Source organism: Sceloporus undulatus, chromosome 2, assembly GCF_019175285.1.
Source record: "Sceloporus undulatus isolate JIND9_A2432 ecotype Alabama chromosome 2, SceUnd_v1.1, whole genome shotgun sequence".
Classification (NCBI taxonomy): domain Eukaryota; kingdom Metazoa; phylum Chordata; class Lepidosauria; order Squamata; family Phrynosomatidae; genus Sceloporus; species Sceloporus undulatus.
Window position 1 is genome coordinate 102,403,568 of NC_056523.1, and position 14,624 is coordinate 102,418,191.

Here is a 14,624-nt window from a genome sequence, read left to right on the forward strand (position 1 = left end):
TTTTTTTTAACAAACTGCCTATCTTCGCTGTATTATGAGATCCAGACGTTACTACTAAAACTCCCTTGTTTGATGCAAGTGCTTTAACATAAAGATTAGTCTGCACATGTTAATTAGGAATTCTGTGGATTATTAAACCTATAGTTACCTTCTTTATCCAAGTGGGCCAGAGTTCACTGTAAAACTCTATTCTAATAAAAAGCCAAACACACATTCCTCAGGGTTATATTTCAGAACATAATAAGAGCCAGATTATATTCTTCTTTGGGGGCAATATTTAACCCTCTCTTTGTTTATTCTGTTGTCATGCCCTAGTTTTCTTCTGTACTCCCTCTTTCTTGCTCTTCCTGCTTGTGACACTATGTCACAGTGTTTACTAATGTCTACTGTATACTAGCACCCAGCAGAGTCTTACAAAAGGCTAACTATCAATACAAAAGCAAAGCTCAAGTCTCTGTCTTAGACCACTTGCTGCATCTGAATTATAGGAAATATTTAATCTTCTTTAAAAGTCTTCATAAAAAAAGAGATAAACCTGAAAACTCTCATGGTGGCACTTTCTGTTCCTTGATTTAGGACCTTCCATTTTAAGGAAATGGCCTGTTTTATGTTATGTTTATGTTAACAAAGTTTTATGTTAACAAAGAAAATTCTTGAGGCTGAAAGGTATGACAGGAGCCAAAGTTCTCTTCTGCTTAATTTTTCTATCGATCATTCCCAAAACATATTTGGAATACATTTCAGACTTTATTTTTTTAAAATTCTCACAGGCACAGCAACTCTACATATACTCTTTGTGACAGAGGTTTCCTTGCGCCTTTGATACTGTAGTTGATACATGCCCAGTGAATCTAACTTTGCCCCATTTTTTCCATATTATTGGAGACATTTTAATTTGTACACTCTGCTTTTTGTGCCTCATAAAAGCAGCTAGAAGGAGACTGGTCAGGTCTGGAGGGTAGTGAACAACAAGGCAAGACACCAGTCTGCTGAAGAAAGATGCTGTTAAGTCCTTTTCTGAAACAGTCCTACCCTACTGGACAGTCCCCAGCATCCCCTTCTTGGGTAAAGTCCTAGAGCACATGGTAGTCTCCCAGCTCCAGTTGTTCTTGGATGAGATAGATAACCAGCATTTCAGTCTGGTTATAGGGCAGAGATGGCTTTGAAAATGACCCCTGATAGAAACTGGATGTGGGAGTCCATCCTGTTTGGTTTTGATGGACCTCATGGTGGCTTTGAGGACTGTTGACCATACCATCTTTCAGGAATGTCTCTCTGGAATGGATTTTTGAAACACTGTTTGGGACTGGCTTTGGAACCTTTTCAGAGAAGTAAACTCAGATGGTGATGCTGAAACATTCCTCTCTGATAACCTTGGCATTGACTTGTGGGGTTGCTTAGGGTTCAGTTTTGTCCATCTTGCTGTTTAACTGGAAGTGCTTTTACATGTTTTAGGTTTTGGTACCTCCAATATTTGGGACACGGTGATTAGTGGTCAGCAGGTTGGCAGTTCAAGATCCAGGTACCATGTGATGCAGTGAGCTCCCATCTTCTGCCAGCCTAGTAGTTCAAAAGCATGTAAAAGTGCAAGCAGATAAAGAAGTACAGCTTCTGTGTGAAGGTAACAGCATTCTGTGTAGTCATGCTGGCTACATGAACGCAGAGTCGTCTTTCACAACACTGCTCTCTCAGTTTAGTAACAGAGATTAGCATCACCTCCTACAGTCGGACACAATCTTGTCAAGGGAAAACCTTTACCTTTACCTCTAATATGCTGATGGGACCCAGCTTTCAGTCTCCTTCATATAATTCCACATACATTGATTATATCACAGTGATTACATTGCATTTTAACTTTTGTATGCTGTTAGTTTTTAAACTGTTCAACTGTTGCAGGTCACCTTGAGTTCCAAACTGGGTAAAAGGTATGATGATGATGATGATGATGATGATGATGATGATGATGATGATGATGCTGCTGTAATGCTCTACTTGATGTTGCTTTAGGAAAATCTTCAGAAACGTAAGCAGATCAAAATGTTGCTGCCAGATTGTTGACCAGGGCTGGTCACAGACAACATATAATATACAGTGTCCCCTTCCTTATGCGGGGAATCCGTTCCGGACCCACCCACCCTGCGTAAGGGAAATTCCACACATGATTGAGCCACATTAAAGACAATAGGGCTCATGCCCTTGGCGGTGCATAGCACATGCACCACAGGTGCACATGTCATTTCTCTTTCCAGCACACAGTGCTGCTTCTTCCATCACAGCTTTCAGCGTACACTGAAAGCTGTGCATATCATGCCCGCGTATGACACAGGCACACTATATGTGTCATATACAAGATCATAGGTTATTGGTCAGTTTCTGGGTGTTTCAAAGTGCTGACTTTAACCTATAATGACCTATTCAGCTTGGCTCCAACTTATCTGAAAGACTATTTGCTCTAAATCCTTTGTTGGCACTTAAATTGCTAGATAAAGTGATTTGTTTGAGCTAGTCTCTTGAGATTAAAAAAAATACATCAACACAGTGTGTTACACTTGACATATACAGGTGCAGAAACTGGTAGTGAAAGACTGCCATAAAATATCTTTGATATATTTGTTTACATACAGTACAGTATACCAATGACTACACTGTTACTCACTCATAACCTATTTCTGCAGATTAAAGATTTAATTCTCTGCAAGTTAATGAACAAGGAAATCCCACTGAATTTAATGGTCCTGTACACAGACTTGTGGCAAAAAGCTCAACAGAGTTGGGTGTCTTCCATTTACCCTTGTTACGGAACTGTTTGAAACATCCCTTTTATTAATACTTGATTAATTCATTGGGTTTTTTTTACTTCATTCCTAGATATTGTTATAATATGATGTCAAGTGACTTCACTAATTCTAATAGCAAAGGAAATTGCATACATACACCAAAATCTTTTTTCAGTTTAAGCAGAAATAAGGCAAAGCAAATTGTGTGCCAAGTTTTTCTTTCTCCGTTCTTGGAAATCTACAAAGTTTTGAAGCTAGATGCTGCTGAACATGTGTAAAGCTTATGGAGCATAGAACTTAATGAAAGGATTTATTAGAAGGAAATCCAGTAGCTTCCAGTGCACCAGGCAATTTAAATTACTTCTCCAGAGATAGCACTTAACTCTGCTTTTGATGTAATGATTTACGTACTGCTAATGTTACTATTGCTGTAAGATGCATATGCTTTTATCTTTTTTGTGTGTATTGCCAAAGGAAGAAGGTTCCATTCTTTTGTAATCTCTGCTTCCTAGAATTAAACACATATACGCATACAGGAGAAACATATGTTATCTACTATATGCACTTTTTTGTTATGAAATAGAGAACAGCAGTGGATAGTACCCGCCAGGGCAGCAGGCAGCTTTACTGGGTGTTTTGCATTGCTGGTCTTCCCATCTATCTCTTTCCATTGAAACCAATTGCAGGGAGGGGTGGCTAAATCATCCCTGTGGTTCTTTAGTTTTTGGTTTTAGGTTACAGGTATAAGTGGAGCTTCCAATATGGATTTGTGCTTACCCACCCTTTGCTGATGGAGCTGCATGCCACCATTGGAAAGATCTGTCCTATTCACTGGCCTGGTTTGCTCTAGTTATCAGTAAATGACAGTGTGTATCTTTAAGAACTACTGTTAACATACATAAATGTTTTTGAAAGGGAAGAACAGTGGCATCTGGACAAAGAAACAGAAATAATACCAATTAAAATATTATTACAGTTTGGTTCTCTGGAACAGTCAGTTTAGGGAAATAAGCACACTTACACAGCTTTCAGTAAGAGGAAGAATCTGTTTTCCCATAAACATTTTCACTCCTGTTATGCCTTTCACTATACCTAATTCTGGAAAACATGCAGTATTTGATTCATTACAATAAGACAAACATGAGGTATAAAGTACAAGCTTAAGACTGGCTAACGATGAAACCTAACAGTTAGTAAAATGTATTTAATACATTGAAAACATCCTGTTGTTACTTTACCTACTGGGGACAAACTTCAGGAACGTTGCATTCCACACACCAGCTTACAAGTTCTTAATTGGATCCTTTAACATTGCTAAAGGAGGGAGGTTCCATTCTTTTGTAATCTCTGCTTCCTAGAATTAAACACTATAAATAAATGTATTTCAATAAAAATACATGAACATACCATGCAAATGCTTTTAAAAGAAACCTTTCCCTTGTGTAAAGGGTGTGGATCCAGTAGTTTTTATTTTTGTTTGTTTTTATGATGGGATGTGTATTCGTTTTGGAAGAATGTCTGCAGAAGTTGGTGCTGCAGGACTGTTGTTTAGTCTCACGGCAGTTAGTCATAGAATCATTGAGTTGGAAGAGACCACAAGGGCCTTCCAGTCCAACCCCCCTTGCCATGCAGGAGCTTCCAATCAAAGCACCCCCAACAGATGACCATCCAGCCTCTGTTTAAAGACATCCAAAGAAGGAAACTCCGCCACTTTCTGAGAGAGTGTGTTCCACTGTGAAACAGCTCTCATTTTCAGGAGGTTCCTCCTAAAGTTAAGGTGGAATCTCTTTTCATGCAGCTTGCATCCGTTGTTCCGGGTACTGTTCTCTGGAGCAGCAGAAAACAAGCTTGCTCCCTCCTCAATAGGACAGACCTCCATGCTCAATGTGATAGTCTCATGGGATTATTCTTCCTAACTGGCTCCTCAGTTTTTCCCAAGTTTTTTTTAACACCTATAAGAAGCCACTGGGGGAAGCAAACTGGATTTTCTCTGTAATGGCATCCCAGCTGTAGTGGCATTCCAACTCCCAAAAGGTGTTAAACTGACGGATGCCATGTTTCCTCTGTGGTGTCACAAAGTGTGGTCCACAACCCTGCACTCCTCTAGTGATGCCACTGTCAGTAGCTTATTGACTACCTTCCAATTGTCGAGTCTCATCTTCTGACATTATCTCTTGTTTCATTTTTGATTGTATCATCATTGGATTTTCCAGAATGTCACTAGTGGGGAGGGTGGAGATCTCACCAAGTGACACCCTAAGTGTGGATGACACCACTGCCCCCCCATACATCTGCCTTTTGGCAGAAGCAGGCTGTGGCTTTCACCTGTGTCCTTTTAAAATGCTGGAGATCAGTGGAAGAGATGGGTTGAGTGGGGTGAGGCTCAATGGAAGGGGAAAGGAGAGGCCTCAGAGTTTTTTTTTTTAAATAAAATTTTAAAAAATTATTTTTTAAAAAATATATATATTCTTTTACATTTTTCTTTAAAAATCACATCTTATCAAGTTTTTACTTTAACCATTATGAAATTATGTATACGTGAATATGTACTTTTAGGTATGAGTATGATATTGTAATTTAAAGGTATAATTTTAATTTTGCTAGTTGTTTGTCACAACTCTTGCCGTTACATTCAGTGATATACAGGAACTATGATTTATGAATAACATTAGTACAAACGACATAACTAAGGATTCTGTATAGTGTAGTATGGGAGGAGATCGGGGGGGGGGGTTGACACCATGAAGTACTGCACCACTGGGTATTCAAGGTGGAAGGCTTCGTGATTATTTACCATTGCCTTTTTGTGTGCAGTACTAACAAGCTTTAGCTATGACTCCCTGGATTACTTAAAACACAAGTGGACTCTAAAGAAAGGAAAGATATATGTGTAAATGTCAGAGATCAACTTTGTGTTCTTCTTCTTGTGACCATGAAGGTTGTGTCAATCTGCTTTTGAAAACTTTAAAATAGGATGTGGAAAATCAATACACATAGCAGTTTTCTGTAGCCAAATATACTTCTTAAATTCAGTAACATGGGGTCCTTATTCCAGTTCATTCAACAAGTCCTGCCTCCCGGCAACTGTTGCTGCTGCTCATTTGTTTGTCCTACCTCTGGGTCTAACCAGCAGCCTCTGTTGCAGCAGGTGAGGTGGCCTCTGAAGGTGACTTGGGCTGAAGGAAAAGGGTGAACTGGGTTACATAGAGAATGAGGGTAGGAAGGGGAGAAATTAGCTAAATAAGCTTTCTCTTTTTCACTCATCAAATCTGATAGGAATCAGCAAATAGTCTGTAATAGCGTAATAGTGGAGGGAGATATACTGCATTGGGAGATATACTTGTGACATGTACCTACATCTTTACAGCCGCATCTCCTGATGTTACCCTGCCCTACAGAACCCACTGCATAAATTTTCTGTGTCACTGGAGACTGGATGAGGGAATCAATGGAGACCTAGCCAGCTTTCATGTATTTGGATGCACTGCAAGGAGGTCATCTGCAGAGACATCCCAGGGGTGTCAGGAAGTCCCAGCAGATACCTGTTCCAGCTCATCTAGTGTCTCTGCTGATTCCCCCACCCTCCAGAGACATGGAAATGGCTGTGTTGTGGGGGTTGAGTGGCTGAAGAGGTGAGTTTGGGAGGGAATTCGGTTATTGTGCTGTTCAAAAAGAATTCTAACCTTCACAACAATCGAAAAAGTGAACTGCCATGGTGTAAGTCTGACATATGCCATAATAATTCATCAACAGGATTCCAGTCTAAGCATCTTTCTTGTGTGCTTAGAGTACCACATCAACACTGATGAGTAAAAAATACTGAGTTTCCCATTGTTCCCATTGTTTATGAATCCTAGCTGTTAGGCTTAGTCTCATAATCCAAGCCCCAAGAAAATACTTGCAGTCTAAACATTTCAATATTTATTTCAACCGAAGCCTAACTAAATGCAGCAGGCAGCAGCAAACATTCAGCTAGCAGAGTTGTCTATGCCTCAAATCCTTTTCTCCATGCTCTCCCACACAATAAATCTTTCTCTGCTGGTTTGTTATCTTCCAGTAGCAGGTACATGTTATTAAATTAAACATTCTTAGCAGTTGAAATGATGCACACAAACTACAGATACAAGCATGGTATTTAACATAAAAGGTTGCTTAATACTTGAAATTATCAAACTATCTTACCAAACCTCTTCTTCTGTCTCTGTTTAGGATAATGGACCTGTTGTAAACAGGAGAACAGCAACCTTTTCACCTGGAGGAAGTCCAACAGACAACAGACAGTTATCAAATGTGCAGTATAATAATCCTACACGGCTGTATACAAACAACAATGCAGATCCCAGTTTACCTTCACAGTTGAGTAGCCTCCATATCACACCTCCTCAAAGGTAGGAGGACCAAACTAGGCATGACAGTGGAAATGCTTTTCCAAATATTTTTGGAAATATTTTTGGGTGGGGTTGCAGGAAGACCACATTGTTGAGGGAGGAATGTCAATATTTTCTCCAGCTATGTTTTCTCAATGAAAATTTCATGCATACATATATACATATATGTACACACACAAATTTCAAACATCATAATTGCTCCATAATATAAAAGTAGAGACTGCTACACTTATATACTAGAGGCATATCATTTTATCAATAGTCCCAAACTGATATCACAGATGAAGCCATTTATGTAAATACATTTCATGCTGAGCGAAAAGTAACTTGATAAAAGCTAGATAAAATAAAGAGTCTCACATTCCCATTTTCATATATAAATCTACATAAAACAACAACAGAAAATAGAATGCTGAATACCATATTTACCATACAAAACTTTGTTTTGTTTTGTTTCATACATATTTGTAGTAGCCTGCTTCATCAGATACAGTCTGCAGAAAGCTTATACCAAATAAAATCTGCTTAGTAAGATGATACAACATTATTGTTTTTTGCTGCAACAGACTTCCCAGATACTTCCCAGATACTTTTTTTTAAAAAAATAGGCCTATGCAAAATCTTTCAAATATGACAGACAATACACATTTTTTTGATCAGGGAATATTTAGGCTCAAGATATTTGGTTCTTGTAGCATGCTTCGCATGACAGTAAATTGGGACCAATCACAGAAATGTGTGAACTGCTGATGTAGCATCACACAGATGACATATTTTGTACGTAAGACAAATTGAAAACTGGAATGGGTAGAAAGGACAAATCTTGTGTTTATCTTACATACCAGTTTTCATGGCGCACAGACTATTTGTATGGTCATGCACGGGGTCTGGTTTGGATTGGTATCATGCAGGAGACAGTAGTATAATCCTGAATGTTTGAACTAAGGCTTAATTAAATAAACTACAGTCACCCCTCCATTTTTTCAGACTTCGAATCCGTGTCCCTCGCCCATTTGCGGGCAGCAAATGGAGTGGGACAAAATGGGGTGCGCACCGTCATTCAAGCCAATGGGGCTTGAATACTGGCGATTTTCCATCTTGTGGTGTTTCACAAAAACTATAGTTGAATATTTTAGATAGATACATGTCTTTGATCAGGGGTAGGCAACCTTTTTGAGCCAGGGGCCGGTTTGGTGTACACCAGACAACGGGGGGGTTTTAGATATAAATAGTCCCTATTTATATCTTTTACAGTAGGGCCTCAGTATCCACTGGGGTTTGGTTCCAGGACCTCCCATGAATACTCAAGCCTCATCATATATAATGACATAGTAAAATGGTGTTCCTTATACAGTGTGCCCGTGCCATACGCAGACTCAAGGTCATGCAAACGGCGAACCCCAGCCCTTTTAATGGTGAGCATGCAGGGGCACGCCTCCATTAAAATAAATGGGACATTAGGTCCTGTGGATCCTCTGTGTAAAACAAGGGTCCACTGTCTTAAACAGCAAAATCAATATTTGTTTTCTGGGATTTTTTGGTTGTGAATGATTTTTAACTGTGGTTGGTTGAATCCATGGATGTAGAATCCATGGATATGAAGAGCCAACTGTATTTTACACTACTTCCAACTAGAGTAGACCCATTGAATCAACTGCTGAATTGTAAACCGCATTGATTTAATGTATTCACTTCAGTCTCACAATTGAATATATGCCAGCATTAGGAATCATATAGCCCTCTAGATAATATCTACTACAGCTCCCAGCATGCCTCACCATTGGCTATGCTGGGTAGAGTAACTAAGAGTTGCAGTCCAATCATATTTGCAGAAATGCATAATTCCCATCTTAGTTTAGACATAGGGTCCATTTATGGGTGAGCTACAATGATCAAACTTGGTGTTTTGTGAAGGTAAAAGTACAGTGGGCCCTCCACATTCACTGGGGTTAGGAACACAAGAACCTGTAAAAGTGAAGGGGGGTAATACCCAGGAGAACATCTTTCTAGGACTTTCTGGTGATCAGGTTCACCAGAAGTTGATCATAAAATTGTGCTGGAGGACCTATAAATACCTAGAGAAGTGTTCTCTCTAGGTCAGGGGTAGGCAACCTTTTTGAGCCGGGGGCCGGGTTGCTGTCCCTCAGACAACTTGGGGGGCCGAAGCCAAAAAAATAAATAATTAAATAATTTTTTAAAAAAATTAAATATATAAATAAACCAGGACAAATGTAGGACAAAATTCTCAAATAGAAGACACTTTTTTTAAAAAAAAAAAAAAAAAGGAGGACACGCGAAAAAATTTGCAGGCTGGGGCCGGTCCCAAGGCGTTGCCGGGCCGCATCCAGGCCGCAGGTTGCCTACCCCTGCTCTAGGTCCTCCAGTGCAACTTTTGGTGAAAGCTAGCTATAGAGTCCTGCTGGAGGACCCAGAGATTCCTAGAGAGAACATATCAATCAAATCTGTGAATAATCAAATCCACAAAAATCAAAGCTGCAAACATGGAGGGCCAACTTTACTGGATTTTAAAAAAAAACACACTCATGTTTCACAGGGGATTTTCTTTTTTAATGAAATCTTGACTTTGTTCCTCTCTAGTGCTCAGCATTTTCTTGACCTTTCTTTTGCTCTGTGCAGTGCTGACCCTTTAAGGTCCCTACCAAGAAACAGAAATGGAATTGACATGGACTCTGATGTGTACAAAATGCTGCAAGATTATGAAAGGCCACTTCCAGAACCTAAACAGTCAGGATCCTTCCGATATCTGCAGGGCATGTTGGAAGCTGGAGAGAACGGTAAAGTGTACAATATTCCAACTAAAAATGTTTATCAAAAAAGCCTGTTCCTCTTTTTTGAAACTCAAAGTACTTCACAGTTAAATATCATTCAACATTCAACAATAAATGAATTATACACCACTGGGCTGAGAGCAAAACCATTTGGGTGCTCCATAGATCAAGAACACGGTCTAGATCCTCAGACTGTAAATATGTGGTTTTTCTTGAAAAGTTTCATTGAAAAAGCATCTTCTCATTTCTGTTAAACTTTTGGCCCTGGAAAGGCAAGCAGAGCAGTTTCACTGTTTGCTGCCTAGCCACCATTTTCTAAATCCCAACATAACCCAGGTGCAGTATTCTTCCAGGATAGAGGGAAATTAGAGGTAAAATGTGGTCCAATGACCGATGTGTATTTGTCACAATCTCATGAAGATGACCATAAACTCAGTATCAAAAAAGGGTGAGATAGTTCAGTTCAATGTTGCTGTACTACTGGCTGAGACACTGGATCAGATTAATGATCCTGAATTTGAAGCTAGTGGACAGGAACCCACGGACAGGACCCCAACAGAAGTCTTTTTCTTAGCCCATTTACCAAAGACTGAAATACTTTCTGCTCCACTGCTACTGGCTCACAGGATAGAGAACATGACTGAATAATAGGCCTCAGAAAGTCAGAGAAGCATTCCCTTCCAGTCATAGGAGCTGGTCCTTTAGGGATTCATATTCTGCAAGCAAGAGTACAGTTTCCCCGTTTAACCTCAACGACAAATTTCAGCATAAAGTGACCCACTGAAAAGTGGAGATGAGAGGGGAGGTATGGATGCTGCAGGGTCAGTGTGAGTTGCTGACAACTCTCCCATGGTTCTGGTGGCTGCTGTTTGCTGTATAATTCTAACAGTTCTAATGCTTCTTTGGCCACCCCCATGATGACTGTGACAGTGGGATGTCAAATCAATTTATCCCTTTGTAGCCACTCAACGGTGTTAGTTTGTGCGATGGACAGTGAGGAGAAGGCCTGACCAGACCTGAGATGGTTGAAAACCAGGGGCTGGAAGGGAAAATAAAAGGAGAGGCTTGACAATTGACTGACATTTGGGAGTTTGGTTTTGTTTGGCTTTGGTGAGAGGTTGCTGTAAGAGCAGACTGTCTGAGAGAAGGAGGGAAGTCAGTGAGAGTTGAGGAAAGATTAAAATAGATAGGAACTGTAGCACTGAAAAGAGCATGAGCCAGTATTTGTGCTTAAATGATAAAGACACCTTTTATTCAATAAGCTGTTTTGCTATTACTTTTTAAAACATTAATTAGGAGGAACTGTAGAAATCTCTGTCATACATGCACAAACTTGAACCCACAAAGAACACATACATCTGTCCATATGAGGAGCCATGCCAGGGCCTTCTGTAATAAAACCAAAGTAGGGTTTAATGTAAAAAGGCAGGTTGGCAGGCAGGAGCACAGAATGACCAGATAGGGGTAAAAACGTCCAATTTTTGGTGCCAAGAGGTGGGATTGTGATGAGACCAATTTGACTGGAGAAGGCCAGAGAGACATCTTAATATTCAGTAACTGACACATCCTTAGCAAAGGTGTTGTGTCTATGGAAGAAAGTGGTGAAAGGCAGAGGAAAGGTACCTCTGCCAAGGTATGGTTTAAAGTAAAGGAGCAAAGCAGTTGACAGGACTTAAGGGTTAGATTTTGTTTGAGTAACATGACAGGGGCAAAGTATCTCAGCCTCCAACATGCTAGAAGCCATGTCACTGCCTTCACTCATACCTCCTTTTTGTTTTTACCTTGGGATACAGTTGCAAGCAACTTAATGATATGTGTAGTTTAATAGAGGAGAAGGGAAAATGTAGAGGAATAAAAACATGAATGTTAACAAATAATTCTAGCTCTTCTGTTGCCTAAGTGGTCCAATTTAATTTTATTTATTTTATGAAATGAATTTCTGTTTCTGTTTCACTAACCATTTGAACATAAAGCCATCAATGAAGCACCAACACGTGATGCGTAAAACTGTTTTGAGCTGAAATTGCACAGAGGTCTAAAGGATATTTTCCTTTCTCCAAATCTTCTAGTGTTTTCATTTAGAAGCACACTGTGTCTCTAAGTATGGTTTCCCTGCAGGGAAACTGTCTGGAATTGTAAAGAAACATAAGTTACCTTGGTTGGTGCCCCTCAGCTGTGAAAGATGACCCTACAAACCGCAAAGCAAAGAAAAGAATGTTTGGGATTGTTTAGTCTTTTTTACAAAGTTATATAGCTGCCTAGCTGAGGAACATAAATTTAGGATGTGAGGCATGCAAAAAAGACCAGAAAAAACATCCATAAATGCTGTTGTCTCCAGCTATACTTGAAAACTCTTGTGTGTGCTTTTAATAAGAGAATATTTGCCCTAAATATTGTAAACTGCTTTCAGTGTTGACATCTATGTCACTGATTTGAATTTCCTGATACACTTCGCCATAACTCACTTATTGAGAAATAATTAATAAATGAAGTGAAAAGAATGTATGTAACAGGAGGACTTTTGTTAAAACTTCCCTGATAAATTGTGTGTGTGTCGGGGGGGGGGGGTACCTTACTATTTGTTTTGTGGTCTTTGAGGGCTAGTCCAGAGGCATGCAGAGTAGTGTGCAATCTACACAAACATCCGCTGATCAGATAGTTGATGAGGGCTATGTTGGCAGGGCCTAGGTCATTTAGGGAAGGAGTTCCTGAATTTAGTTCCCCTGTCAATGCAAGCAGATTATCATCAGTCTTACCAGTTACCCAAGAAAGGATATTACAAAAACAAGTCCTTCACCATCTTTCCATACTTGAAATGTTTGGAATGGTTTATACTATGAATGGCCATCCTGCATTTACAACTCAGGACACAGGTGTTATAGGATATTATAGGATACATTGATACCATATATATAAATAAAAATTTATTCGGTCATTGACCAGCAAGATACCTTGTATATAATCTCATTGCTTCTCTTTTCCCCCATTCCCATTTTTCCTCACGCACAACCAACTTTGAACATGCTGCCCTACTTATGTTAGAGAGTGAAAGATCTTCCTGAATCACGACATACAATAAAACAAATAAATCTCTCAAGTAGTAAAAGTGCATTTAGTAGTTTATTGCTAGACTTTACTTCTCTTATGCAACAAAAAGTTTTAAACTTTTTTCCACTTAGATGTTAATATAAAAAAGTCTTACTAAGATAGGCAATACCTTCTGTTGTTCTCTTGCTTCATACATATAGCTCTTTCTTACCAGCTTTCCTTTTTTCCCCTTGAATATCTCCCATTAGAATTTCCTATACCTGTTGCTGGTTTTATATATTTAGAACCATTGCTGATTTTATTTATTTAAATAAGGCCTGGTATAGACGAGTGGAAAGCGTTGTCCTCAGGCCAAAATTAGGGTTCAGGAGCGCGCAGCAACAGCACACTCCCGATGCCTAATACAGAACGGTGGCACCATCATGGCGGCCTCCTGTCCACACAAGGGCTGCCATGATGACACAAGCGCCACACAACATCCAGACATCACTGGCTGGAAGTGGCATCATGGTGGCACCCTTTCCTGTTTGCAGCACCGTAAAAAAGAAGCCGCTCTAGGCAGCTTCTTTTTGACAGCATGTCGGTGCTGCAGTGTGCAGCTGCTGCAGCACTGACTCGGGGCAAAGATGGGCAGTGCGGAGCTGCCTGTCTGTCAAGCCCCTAAGAGTCCATATGGTCCAGCACTGGCTGAAGGCTTTATTATTCTTAGAATCATGTTACCATTTTCTATGTAAATATTGTTGAAGGCAACATAGGAAAACAAGAAAAGCCTTGCTGGATCAGGCCAAAGGCCAGTGGCCAACCAGCTGCCCATGGCAAATCCATACAAGCAGGATATGAGACTGCATACAGCCTCTGATACTGGAAATAGTATATAGTCATTATGACTAATAGCCATTCATAGCCTTATCTTCCATTATTTTGTACAATCTGTTTTTAAAGTTGTCCAAGTTGACAGCCATCTTCTGGTAGCAAATTTCAGCATTTAACCATGCATAAAATTTTTGTAAGGAAGTGCCCCTTTTTATCTATACTGAATCCCACTCCCTGCAGGGACGTAGGGAAGGGGGGGGTTGGGGGGTCCGGACCCCCTCTTCAGGCCCTGGGGGCCTTCAAGCTCATTCCTCCCCCTCCTCCCCTCCATCAAAAAATCCACCGACGAACTTGGGAGAGGGAAAAGGGGAAAGACAAAACAAAGTTGCAACGCTCAGAGAGAGAGAGAGGAGAGAGGCGAGAGGGGGAGGGAGGGGCCTTGTGATTTCTTTCTCTTTCATTTCCATCGAAACTTCCACTCCTCCTCCTCCTCCCCACTCCTCCCTTGTGCTTTTGCCAGAATAAAAGTCTCTTCAGAAGAAGGGAAGGAAGGGGGAAAAGGAAGGAAGAATGAGAGGGAGGGAGGGAGGGAGGGAGGGAGGGAGAACTGAAGAAAAGAAGGAAAAGAAAGGGAGGAAGAGGAAGGGGAGAAAGGAAGAAAGAAAAAGGAAGGAAGCTTCTAAAGGGAAATATAAAAGAAAGAAAAGGTGACTTTTAACTTTCCTTTCAGCTGTTATATCCATATACAATATAGTAAAATAATAATAATAATAATAATAATAATAATAATAATAATAATAATAATAATA

The 14,624-nt window shown here is 40.0% G+C and overlaps 1 protein-coding gene across 2 annotated transcripts in view; it reads left to right on the forward strand.

Annotated features, from left to right (window-relative positions):
- The window catches only part of PDLIM4 (PDZ and LIM domain 4), a 93,642-nt gene that overhangs the window by 70,581 nt on the left and 8,437 nt on the right, over positions 1-14,624 (forward strand). Inside the window, exons 4-5 of one of the 2 annotated variants that reach the window (XM_042452884.1) lie at positions 6,987-7,132; positions 9,803-9,960. In XM_042452884.1, coding sequence (XP_042308818.1) covers positions 6,987-7,132; positions 9,803-9,960 — 304 coding nt within the window. Of the gene's footprint in view, positions 1-6,986; positions 7,166-9,802; positions 9,961-14,624 lie in introns of both variants that reach the window. The other variant, XM_042452883.1, reaches the window with a different exon arrangement.